The sequence below is a fragment of the Cetorhinus maximus genome, unplaced genomic scaffold (genome assembly GCF_964194155.1).
Source record: "Cetorhinus maximus unplaced genomic scaffold, sCetMax3.hap1.1 HAP1_SCAFFOLD_2772, whole genome shotgun sequence".
Classification (NCBI taxonomy): Eukaryota; Metazoa; Chordata; class Chondrichthyes; order Lamniformes; family Cetorhinidae; genus Cetorhinus; species Cetorhinus maximus.
In genome coordinates, this window is record NW_027598703.1 from 6,834 (window position 1) to 19,309 (window position 12,476).

The 12,476-nt window shown below is 54.7% G+C and overlaps 1 protein-coding gene across 1 annotated transcript; it reads left to right on the forward strand.

The window, feature by feature from the left end:
* Positions 1-1,754: 1,754 nt before the first annotated feature.
* LOC144677628 (acetylcholine receptor subunit beta-like) lies at positions 1,755-3,686 on the forward strand (the record flags this gene model as incomplete). The annotated part of the gene is made up of 2 exons (XM_078537666.1): positions 1,755-1,908; positions 3,053-3,686. Coding segments are annotated over 2 exons (304 nt in total), but the record flags the coding sequence as incomplete, so codon positions are not given.
* Between the last annotated feature and the right edge of the window lie 8,790 nt (positions 3,687-12,476).

The window sequence follows — 12,476 nt, forward strand, 5'->3', positions numbered from 1 at the left end:
TCTGTAACCTCCTCCAGCCCCTACACCCCTCCCTATCTTTGTAACCTCCTACTGCCCTTACACCCCTCCCTATCTCTGTAACCACCTCCAGCCCCTACACCCCTCCCTATCTCTGTAACCTCCACCAGCCCCTACACCCCCTCCCTATCTCTGTAACCTCCTCCAGCCCCTACACCCCTCTATCTCTGTAACCTCCTCCAGCCCCTACACCCCTCCCTATCTCTGTAACCTCCTACAGACCTTACACCCCCTCCCTATCTCTGTAACCTCCTCCAGCCCCTACACCCCCTCCCTATCTCTGTAACCTCCTCCAGCCCCTACACCCCTCTATCTCTGTAACCTCCTCCAGCCCCTACACCCCTCCCTATCTCTGTAACCTCCTCCAGCCCCTACACCTCTCCCTATCTCTGTAACCTCCTCCAAACCCTACAACCCTCCCTATCTCTGTAACCTCCTCCAGCCCCTACACCCCTCCCTATCTCTGTAACCTCCTCCAGCCCCTACAACCCTCCCTATCTCTGTAACCTCCTACAGCCCCTACAACCCTCCCTATCTCTGTAACTTCCTCCAGCCCCTACAACCCTCCCTATCTCTGTAACCTCCTCCAGCCCCCTACACCCCTCCCTATCTCTGTAACCTCCTCCAGCCCCCTACACCCCTCCCCATCTCTGTAACCTCCTCCAGCCCCTACACCCCTCCCTATCTCTGTAACCTCCTATAGCCCTTACACCCCCTCCCTATCTCTGTAACCTCCTCCAGCCCCTACACCCCTCCCTATCTCTGCAACCTCCTCCAGCCCCTACACCCCGTCCCTATCTCTGTAACCTCCTCCAGCCCCTACACCCCTCTATCTCTGTAACCTCCTCCAGCCCCTACAATCCTCCCTATCTCTGTAACCTCCTCCAGCCCCTACACCTCCCTATCTCTGTAACCTCCTCCAGCCCCTACACCCCCTCCCTATCTCTGTAACCTCCTCCAGCCCCTACACCCCTCTCTATCTCTGTAACCTCCTCCAGCCCCTACAACCCTCCCTATCTCTGTAACCTCCTACAGCCCTTACACCCCCTCCCTATATCTGTAACCTCCTCCAGCCCCTACACCCCTCCCTATCTCTGTAACTTCCTCCAGCCCCTACACCCTCCCTATCTCTGTAACCTCCTCCAGCCCCTACACCCCCTCCCTATCTCTGTAACCTCCTCCAGCCCCTACAACCCTCCCTATCTCTGTAACCTCCTACAGCCCCTACAACCCTCCCTATCTCTGTAACCTCCTACAGCCCCTACAACCCTCCCTATCTCTGTAACCTCCCTCAGCCCCTACAACCCTCCCTATCTCTGTAACCTCCTCCGGCCCCTACACCCCTCCCTATCTCTGTAACCTCCTCCAGCCCCTACTCCCCTCCCTATCCCTGTAACCTCCTCCAGCCCCTACGACCCTCAGATCTCTGCGCTCCTCTAATTCCGGCCTCTCGAGCATCCCCCGATTTCCATCGCTCCACCATTGATGCTGCCTGGGGGGACCTTGAGCTCTGGAATTCCCTCCCTGCCTCTCTATCTCTCTCTCTCCCTCCCCCTTTAATACACCCATTAAAAAAATGAGCTCATTGATCACCTGTCCCTAATGTCTCCTTAACGTGGCTGGGGAGGGTCAAATTTTATCTGGCAACACCCCTGTGAAGCACCTTGGGATGTTTTATTATGCTAAAGGCGCTATACAAATGCAAGTATCATAATCCCCCCACTCCGTTCCCTCAGGGTGGACTTGCCACCGAGCCGCCTGTTCCCGGAGGTTAACCGGTACGTGAATGGCCTGGTGCAGCAAGTGGTTCTGCCCCCAGATCTCAAGGCTGCGGTGGAGGCCATCAAGTACATCGCGAAGGAACTGCAGGGACAGGAGGAGTACGACACGGTGAGACGGCAAGACCCTGGGACAACCGGCGGTGGAGGGGGGGAGGGGTGGGGGGGGAGGTGTGGGGAGGAGAGGTGTTGGGGGGAAGGGGCGCGGGAAGAAAACCCGACCCCACTGCCCAGCGTCCCATAATGCACCAGGGCCTGGCCTACCTCGGGTCTTGGCCCCGAGGAGCCGACCGTCGGAGACGCGGCAGCCGCTTTGTGCACAGCAAGCTCCCACAATCCGCAATACATTGGAGCCTTTATTCCACGCGCCCCCCCCTCCCCCCCACTCCCAACCCCAACGTTCCTCTTCCAACAGCGGCCGTGGGATCTTTTACCTCCACCTGAGGGGCGGGGGGGCAGACAGGACTGTGGTTTAACGTCTCCGGTGAAAGATGGCGCCTCTCTGACGCTGCAACACTCCCGCAGCGCTGCACCGAACGCCTTGGCCGGCACCCGGTGCTGGGGTCTCCGGGGGAGGGACTCGAACCCACGAGCTCCGGGTTAGGAAGTGGGTCCTGCCCATTGAGGCACAGCCCGCACTGAGTGACGGGTAAACTTATCCTGTGACTGAGACTCTGGGATTGTCGCTAGCAGAGATTCCCATTCTGGCTGGCCTGAGGGCTCGCTTCATGGACATCACCATTGCCGTTGGCGGTGGTGGGGGGTGGGGTTGTTGTGGGGGGAAGGGGACTCCTGGCATCACACATCCCTCCATTCAAAGGCGCTGCAGTCAATCGTAAGGCCCCAGCCCTCCTACTTCACCTCACCACAATCTCGACTCAGAGCCGCCAACTCCAGTAGGCCAAGACTGCAGCCTGGGGCTTTCCTGAGTGCTCCCACCCCACTCAGTATAGGCCAAGAATGCAGCCTGGGGCTTTCCTGAGTGCTCCCACCCCACTCAGTATAGGCCAAGACTGCAGCCTGGGGCTTTCCTGAGCGCTCTTACCATGTCCTCTCCCACCCCACTCAGTGTAGGCCAACAATGCAGCCTGGGGCTTTCCTGAGTGCTCTCCCGCCCCACTCAGTATAGGCCAAGAATGCAGCCTGGGGTTTTCCTGCGTGCTCTTACCATGTCCTCTCCCGCCCCACTCAGTATAGGCCCAGAATGCAGCCTGGTGTTTTCCTACCTGCTCTTACCGTGCGCTGTCTTTTTGCAGCTGAAGGAGGACTGGCAGTACGTCGCCATGGTCGTCGACCGACTGTTCCTCTGGGTCTTCATCACCTTCACCTCGATCGGGACACTCACCATCTTCCTCGACGCCAGCTACAACATTGCACCCATTGACCCCTTTGACCCCTCGGCCTAAACGCCAACTCCCGTCCTTCACCACTACCACCACCACCCCGACCCCTGACCCCCGACCCCCACCCAGTCTCTGGTGCAAACGCGATGTGCTTGGTAATGGTTTTCAACGGGGAAATGTATTCTGAGTCCTAATCCTTTCCATTTCCGGGGAAAAGTGTGGCGTTCTCACCCTTCGGACTGAGAGAGATCACACCCAGTCCAGTCCAGAAGCCGATCCGGGCCTGGCTTTTCTTCCCTCCCTGCTCAGTGCGGGGTAAACCGTGGTTCCAGGTGCCGGGAAGGCCTTTATCACACGGAGGGGACCAATACCTGGACCGGTTTCCAGCACAGGAGCGGAGGCACCAATCCCTTGGCTTGACTTAACTTGAGAAACAAGACACCAGGGAGATGGTCCGCGCCCCCGACCCACCCAAGGCTGGAGAGTCTAGAACACAGGGTATGGGGGGCAGGGGGGGGTCGGCCATTTAGGACTGAGGCGAGGAGAAATTTCTTCACTCGGAGAGCTATGGAATTGGTGCCCGAGGGTGGCTGATGCTGCCATTGAACTGAGCACATTCAGACTTAAGGTGGGTAGATTTTTGGGCGCTGAGGGGATTAAAGGAGATGAGGAGAGTGCGGCAAGGTGCAGCTGAAGTAGAAGATCAGGCACGAGCTTGTTGAATGGCGGAGCAGGCTTGAGAGGGGCTGAATGGCCTCCTCCTGTTATGGTCTTAATTGGATGTCACAAAGAAGCGGGGGGGAAAGGTTGAGTGGGTTGGAGGACTAAGAACGGCCTACCTCCCCCTGTATTTTGTCAGAGATGGGCATTCCCTTCCGGTGTTTTTGGCCTCTTGCATTGTTAAGATCTCTCTCCCTCTCTTCCCCTCTGTGGTGGCAGAATGGTATTGTCACTGGACTAGTAACCCAGAGACCCAGGGTAATGCTCTGGGGGGACCCGGGTTCGAATCCCACCATGGCAGATGGTGAAATTTGAACTCAATAAAAATCTGGAATTAAAAGTCTGATGGTGACCACGAAACCATCGCCGATTGTCATAAAAACCCCATCTGGTTCACTCATGCCCCCTTTAGGGAGGGAATTCTGCCGTCCTTACCCGGTCTGTGTGACTCCAGACCCACAGCGATGTGGTTGACTCTGAACGAGGGCAATTAGGGATGGGCAATAAATGCCGGCCCGGCCAGCGACGCCCACGTCCCATGAATTAAAAAAATTTCGGGGTGAACCCACGCTTAACAGGGCTGAAAGGCCCTCCCAATCTCTCAGTGAGCTAAGGCCAGAGCTGGTGGTCTGGGAATGTCTACAATTTTCAGTGTTCCACACAGTGTTCACACCCAGATTAAAGAGTCTGACAGGGCGGGGTATTGAATAAAGACAGAAAGTTCTGGAAACGCTCCGTCACGAGAGACAGAGTTAGCTTTTCAGATGGGTGACAACTGGGGCAAGATTAAGAGATTTAACCAATACAGAGAGGCCAGGTAAGCGGAAGAGGGAAGGTCAAGGGCGGAGGGCAGGAGAGATTAAATTACAAAGGGGATTTGATAAGGGACAAAAGCAAAACACTGCGGAGGCTGGAGATCTGAAATAAAAGCAGAAAATGTCGGAAAAACTCGACAGATCTGGCAGCGTCTGCGGAGAGACAAACAGAGTTAACCTTTCGAGTCCTTATGGCTCTTCTTCAGCTCGAAACGATAACTGTTTCTCTCTCCACAGACCCTGTTGAGTTTTTCCAGCATTTTCCTGTTTATATTTGATGAGGGACAAGCTGTGGGAGTGACTCCTCTTCCCCCCCCTCCCACAACCAGGACAGGCCTCATCCCTGAAGAGAGGCCCAACCAGACTCCATCCAGCACCTTTCCCCAGTCTGGCCAAACTAGTTCTCCCATCCCTTCAAATCTACTCACTTCCTCCAAATGGAAAGTGCTACGGGAACCCCTAAGTGTCCTAGCTATTCCTGCCTTCCTGCCTTTTTATTGAGCGGGATATGTGGAACATTTCCCCCTGTAGCCCCCCCACTTTCTCTCTTTTCCTCTGGGACATTGATAACTGTATCCACGCTGCTTCCTGTTCCCACACCGAACTGGAAATGCTTTCAATTTCTACCCCTCTTCACCCGGCCCATTCCCGACACTTCCCTCCCCTTCCTTGACTTCTCTGTATCCGTTTCTGGGAGTGCTGGGGGTGATTAGGCTGTCAACCAACAGTCACTACAAACCTGCGGATTCCCATAGCTACCTCGACTACACTGCCTCACGCCCTGCTTTGTTAAGTACTCCATTCCACTCTCCCCTGTCTCATCCGTTCTTACACCGCAGCCTCCATACCAGCGCTTCTCACCTGACTTCCTTATCCCTCCACCGAGGACTCCCTCCCACCCCGACAGCACCATGGTTGACAGGGCCCTTGACCATGTCTGACCCACTCTCTTCCACGCGTTTCCACTCTCACCCCTTCCCCTCCCTCCCAGAGCCACGATAGGGGTTCCTCTTGTCCTCACCTCCCACCCCACCAGCCTCCGCATCCCAACAGGTCATCCTCCGCCGTTTCCGCCACCCCCAGACACTTCTCCACCCCCCCACCTCCTTTCCCAGCGTTCCACAAGGACCATTTCCCCCCTGACCCACTCCTCACTTCCCCCCCCACCCCCGCCGCCACCCTGAACACTCCCTCCCCTTTTTTTGTCACAGCGACATCGCAGGCTATGGAACGCTGGTCCCTTTACCTCCTCTCTCCTCACCCTCCAAAGGCCCCAGATCCTCGTTCCAGGTGAAGCAGCGATTTTACTTGCGCTACTTTTCGAATTTAGTCAAGCCGTATTGGCTGCTCACCGTCCGGTCTCCTTTACACGGGCCGGACCAAACGCAGATGGGGGGTGGTTGTTTTGCCTCCGTTCGTCCGCGGGCGCGGTCCAGGGCTCCCCCATGGCCTGCCGTCTTACTTCTCCATTTTGCTCTCGCGCTGACATCTCTGTCCTCGGCCTGTTGAACTGTTCCACCGCGTTGGAGGGACCGCACCTCATCTTCTCACCCGGCACCGCGCAGCCTTCCGGGATCAACGCTGAGTTCCGCAGTTTCAAGCCGTAACCTCTGGAACCTCTCGGTTGGTGATGCTTCGAATGTTGCCACTCACACCTCGTCTGGTCCCATCAGCGCCCCCCACCTCCACCCGTGCACCGTCATCCCTCTTCTTGTTTAATCTCTCCGACCTTCCACCCGATCAGTGAACTTCCCTTTTGTTCTCCCGCCCCCTCCCCTCCCCTCCCCTCATGTTTCATGCACTTGCTCAAAACCTGTCACGTTCCGAGCTGTTCCCAGTTCTGACGATAGGTCATTGAGCTGAAGCGTTAACTCGTTCTCTCTCTGCAGATGCTGCCTGACCTGCTGAGCAATTTCTGCTTAAAATTGGCTTTCCAGCGTCTGCAGTACTTTGCATTTTCATTTGCCTGGTGTATTTATTGTTTTTATATCATCGCATTCTTGACGTTTCTTTCATTCATGGGATGTGGGCTTCGCTGGCTGGGCCAACATTTATTGCCCATCCCTAGTTGCCCTTAAGAAGGTGGTGGTGAGCTGCCTTCTCGAACCGCTGCAGTCCATGTGGTGTAGGTACACCCACAGCGCTGTTAGGGAGGGAGTTCCAGGTTTTTGACTCAGCGACAGTGAAGGAACAGCCGATATATTTCCAAGTCAGGATGGTGAGTAGCTTGGAGAGGAACTTCCAGGTGGTGGGGTGTTCCCATTTATCTGCTGCCCTTGTCCTTCTAGATGGTATTGATTGTGGGTTTGGAAGGTGCTGTTGAAGGAGCCTTGGTGAGTTGCTGCAGTGCATCTTGTAGATGGTACACACACTGCTGCTACTGTGCGTCGGTGGTGGAGGGAGTGAATGTTTACGATGGTGGATGCTTTGTCCTGGATGCCCTCAACATGAGCTTCTTCAGTGTTGTGGGAGCTGCACTCATCCAGGCAAGTGGGGAGAATTCCATCACACTCCTGACTTGTGCCTTGTAGATGTGGACAGGCTTTGGGAAGTCAGGAGGTGAGTTACTCTCCGCAGGATTCCCAGCCTCTGACCTGCTCTTGTAGCCACAGTATTTATGTGGCTAGTCCAGTTCAGTTTCTGGTCAATGGTAACCCCCAGGATGTTGATAGTGGGGGATTCAGTGACGGTAATGCCATTGAACATCAAGGGGCAATGGTTAGATTCTCTCTTGTTGGAGGTGGTCATTGCCTGGCACTTGTGTGGCACGAATTTCTCCCTGTCAACTCTGTCCAGACCCCTCATGATTTTGAACACCTCGATCAAATCCCCTCTCAACCTTCTCTTCAAGGAAAACACTCCCAAATGACCGACACAACTGGGTTATGATGGAGGGGGGAGGGAGGCAGGAGGAGGGGGAGGGAGTGAGGAAACACCTACACCCACCAGACACAAGTAAGACACCCTGTATTCCGATCCTGAGTCCCAGACTCCAGCCGACAGGCCCCTGACTGAGGTGGAAGTGCTATCGCTGAGCTGAAGGCTCGGTCCGAATGCCGGGAACAAACTGCACAGCGTTTGGAGACCAGCAGACAGCACGTGAGCAGGGACGATGGACAACTCTGCAAGTCCACTGGGTTGGCTGAAAACCCCAGGAATGTTTTGGGATTTGTGCGTCGTTGTGCATGTCCGGGTCCAACGCGATTTGTTTTTCCCTCCCCGCTCACCAACCCCGCACCCCCCCCCCAACCTTGCGTGTGTTTTTTTTTTCAAAACAAACAAAAACTCTTTGTTATCAAGGTCATTGGATCATCGTTTATTAAATTAAAGCACTTTCCTTCCCCTCCCGGTTACCTCAGTCTGGTTTTTATTAAAAAGAATCCTTGTTAACACAGTGATTGCTGGGTTTCCCTGATGTCTTGTTTTTTGGTGGGGAGTGAGGGGAAGTGGTTGGCAGCATGGGTGGGGATTGGGATTGGAATTGGGGTTGGGATTGGGATTGGGGTTGGGGTTGGGGTTGGGATTGGGATTGGGATTGGGATTGGGATTGGGGTTGGGGTTGGGGTTGGGATTGGGATTGGGTTTAGGGTTGGGATTGTGCTGGTTTCCAGTTCAGGCAAGTGCCCAGTGGCATTCTGGGCCCAGCCTAGGGCAGGGTGATTGGGGGTTTGGGCAAGTGGAGGCTGCATTGGTGAGACCACATCTCGAATACTGTGTGCAGTTTGGGTCTCCTTATTTAATGAAGGATGTAAATGTGTTGGAGGCGGTTCAGGGGAGGTTTACTGGATTGATACCAGGAATGAGTGAGTTGTCTTATGAGGAAAGGTTGGACAGGCTGGGCTTGTTTCCACTGGCGTTTAGAAGAGTGAGGGGTGACTTGATCGAAGTTTACAAGACCCTGAACGGCCTTAACAAGGTGGATGTGGAAAGGCTGTTTCCTCTTGTGGGTGAGTCCAGAACTAGGGGGTCACTGTTTTAAAATTAGGGGTCACCCTTTTAGGACAGAGATGAGGAGAAATTTTTTTCTCTTGAGGGTTGTGCGAGTTTGGAACTCTCTGCCTCAGAAGGTGGTGGAGACGGGGTCATTGAATATTTTTAAGGCCGAGGTAGATAGATTCTTGTTAGGCAAGGGAGTCGAATGTTATCAGAGGTAGATGGGAATGTGGAACTCAAGCCATGGTGCTATTGAATGGTGGTGCAGGCTTGATGGGCCGAATGGCCTACTCCTGCTCCTATTGTGTAAGTTCTTATCAAGGCTTTGGGGGGGTGGGGGGGGCTTATTGGTGGGAAGGGTCAGTCAGTACCGCGACAGTTAGGGGCTTTTAGTTAGCAAATGAGGAGAGAAGGAAGGAGTTAGGAAGTGGCGTGTCACAGATATCAGAATGTGGGAATGCCAAGGCAATGGTTTAATACTCTGCATCCATTACTACATTTCAAAAGGTTCTTCAATTGGCTATAAAGCGCTCTGGGGGCACCCCGAGACAAAGAGAGGTACTCGTATAAAACGTGTGTTCTCTGTCGCTCGGGCTGTGTCCTGTTCAAACTCACTTGGTGTTGCATGGCACACGGAGGGAGGATTAATCCGGGTCAGATTTGGACCCGGTTCCCTGAGGACCCCGTTAGCCCACATCATCCCGACCCGGTCCAAAGCAGTAAAGAGAGCGCATTTAGTTCCCAACGTGCACAGCAACATCCCACACGCACAAAGGTGCGCCATGAATGCGCGGTTAGTTTGCCTTTGCGGGTGGTCAGCATCGGCCCAGGAGAGCCTCTCCCTCCGTTCTCCTTCCAGGAGCAGCCGTGGGATCGTTTACATCCACCCTGGAGAGCCGGCATCTCCGGCGGTACAGCACTCCCTCGGTACTGGCCGCGTGAAGAGCGACATGGACGAAAGTGGGAATCAAAGTGTTCTATAGGTCTGGAGGGTTATGGACTGGGTGCAGGTTAATGGGACTAGCGGAATAATATTTCGGCACAGACTAGAAGGGCCGAATGGCCTGTTTTCTGTGCTGTAGTGTTCTATGGTTCTAACACACGACCTTCCAGTAAAGAAACTAAGGTGGGGGGGGGGAGGGCAGTTTAAGGGTTCTTGCTCGCCACTGGTCTGTAGCTATTGTTGCACCAGGGTGGGCCTAGGAGAGAATCAGAAAGAACAGGGGCGCGGCAGAGCGAATGGGCCTCTTCTGCTGGTACCAGCGCCTTCTTTCTACCTTTGCAAACCCCAGTAAACTGTGAAGTAAAACATCCCGAAATTCTCCATCGATTCCTGTCTCCCTCCCCTGAGTGAATCCTCCCAAACATCTCCGGAGATCACAAAGAGGCCTTTCACCGCCTCAGGACACCCCCCGAAGCACCTCACAGGCGGTGAAGTACTTTTTTCTGTTTCAAAAATGGTGCAGCCGCTGTTGCAATGTAGGAAATGTGTCGGCCAACTTGTGCACAGCAAGATCCCACAAGCGGCAGCGGGCCGATCCTAGGTTCTTGGCGATGCAGGCCGATGGATAAATGTTAGTCGGGGTGGGGGGGTTACTCGATGGGTCGCACTCTCGCCTCAGGGTCCGAAAGTCGTGAGTTCAAGCTCCAGTCCCCGGTGGGGGTGGTGCCTGAGCACCTAACCCAGGCTGACACTCCCAACGCGGGGCCCGACGGGAGTCAAGTGGACCCGAACTGGGTAGAATTGGCCAGGCTGAGCGGTTATCCTGATCTCTCCTCCCTTTTCTGGTCACAGGGCGAATGCGTCCCCCCTCTCAAGACTCCAGGAGCCCACGAGGCAACCAGGGCTGGGCCTTCTCCCCAAGGCCCAAGGTTTGCAGTGCAGGTTAAAGGCCTTTCACCTCATCCTCCCTCCCTCGGATCGATGCGATAAGAGTTTTTGGAAAGAACTTCAAAGGGAGGTGATTGGTGATGGGGGGGCCGGGGTGGAGGGGGGGTTGAGTTCTCCAAGAGGTCCCGGCCTATCCCTCAACTAAACATCGCCAAAGGGGAAAAAAAAACGAGCTGGTTATGATCACATCGCGGTGTGTGTGTGTGGGATCTTGCTGTGCACAGCTGGGCTGCCACGTTTCCTGCGTTACACCAGTGACTACGCTTCACAAAAAAAAAGAAAGTACTTCATTGGCAACAAAGCCCCTCTGAGGTGTCCCTGAGGTGGTGATAGGTGCTATACAAATGCAAGTCTTTCATTCAGGACAGAACATGTGGTTACAGGCACAGAGAGAATAAAGAGCATATAATATCAAGAATTCTTTCCATCACATTTTTAAAAATCATATATAAAATATACAAAAAAAATACACTTCTGGGCGTGCGAGACACCCTCAGTCGCCTCTGTAGCCCCCCCGCTCCCTCCAAAGAGAAGCCCTCGTCTGCCTTTTCGGCCATAGGCCCATCAGTAGTTGTGCGTAGTGGAGGCCAGTAACCATGGTAACGCTCGGCAGTGTGACTGGGGTAGGTCCTGTGGGGCGGGGAAGGGGGCATTAATTGGGGATGGGGTGGGTGGGTGGGCAGCAGCTCATTGCGTTTAAGGAATCCCACCCCCCCCTCCCCCTCGTGTGCAAACTGACCTTCCACAAGATGGCGGCCGAGATTGGGCCTCACTGCGCGGCAACGGTTCAGGCCTGCGAGCAGAGCGGATCCCAACTTGACGTAATCGCCCAGCTGAGCCGTTATCGTGGTCTCTCCTGGTCGCAGGGCAGGTACGTCCCCTCTCTCTCTCATACTTTGCCAGCCCACGAGGCAACGGCCAACCGGGGCTGGTCCTTCTCCCGTAGGCCCCAGGTTTCCAGTCCAGGCTGAAGGCCTCATCCTCCCTTCGCTTACAGTGGCCACAGGACTAGGCCCGGCCTTCCTCAGCTTGAGATCTGCTTCCAGTCCTGCGCGGACAGGTAGGCGGTGCAGCATCCTCTCTTGGGGGGGTGGGGGGGTGCAGACCTGAGGGGGCGGCTGGGGTTTGGAACCTGTCCCTGTCAAAACTCCTCGGACCACCCCCCCCACCCAGGAGTTCTAACTCCTGCCGGCCTACAAATCCTGACACTTCCTTCGCCTGTTTGGCGCCAGGATGGGATTTGATCAAAAATGCAGGAGAGGGTAAGGCCTTGGCATGGGGTGGGGGGGGTGTGGGAGGAGGAAGAGGGGCACGAGGGTGTGTAGTGTGTAAGGGAAAGGGAACGGTCCTCAGAATTTGCAAAGAGAAAGAAAATAAAAACAGACAAAAAGGGAAAAAAGGCTGGTAATAAATAAGATGCGGCCTAGTGCCTGGCTCAGAACACATTGCGCTCATCTCCTTCTGGCTGTTTCGAGGAGCTGACCCTCCTACTGTACCACACCAAACAACATTGAAACCAGATCCCCTACCCCACCACACACACACACACACATATGCAAATAAAACAGGGATTTGTTTCTTAACTCTCTAGTACATGTTTAAACTTGCAGCACTGATCAAACTTGGTGGAAATGGCTTGCGGGAATTGAAGAGCTGAGAGTGTGGAGTCAGCAAGTGTTGTTCTATTTCAAATATTCAGTCATGGGATGTGGGCGTCGCTGGCCGGGGCCCAGCATTTATTGCCCATCCCTAATTGCCCCTTGAGAAGGTGGGGGTGAGCTGCCTTCTTGAGCCGCTGCAGTCCCTGTGGTGTAGGTACACCCACAGTGCTGTTAGGGAGGGAGTTCCAGGATTTTGACCCAGCGACAGCGAAGGAACGGCCGATATATTTCCAAGTCAGGATGGTGAGTGATTTGGAGGGGAACTTCCAGGTGGTGGTGTTCCCCATCTATCTGCTGCCCTTGTCCTTCTGGATGGT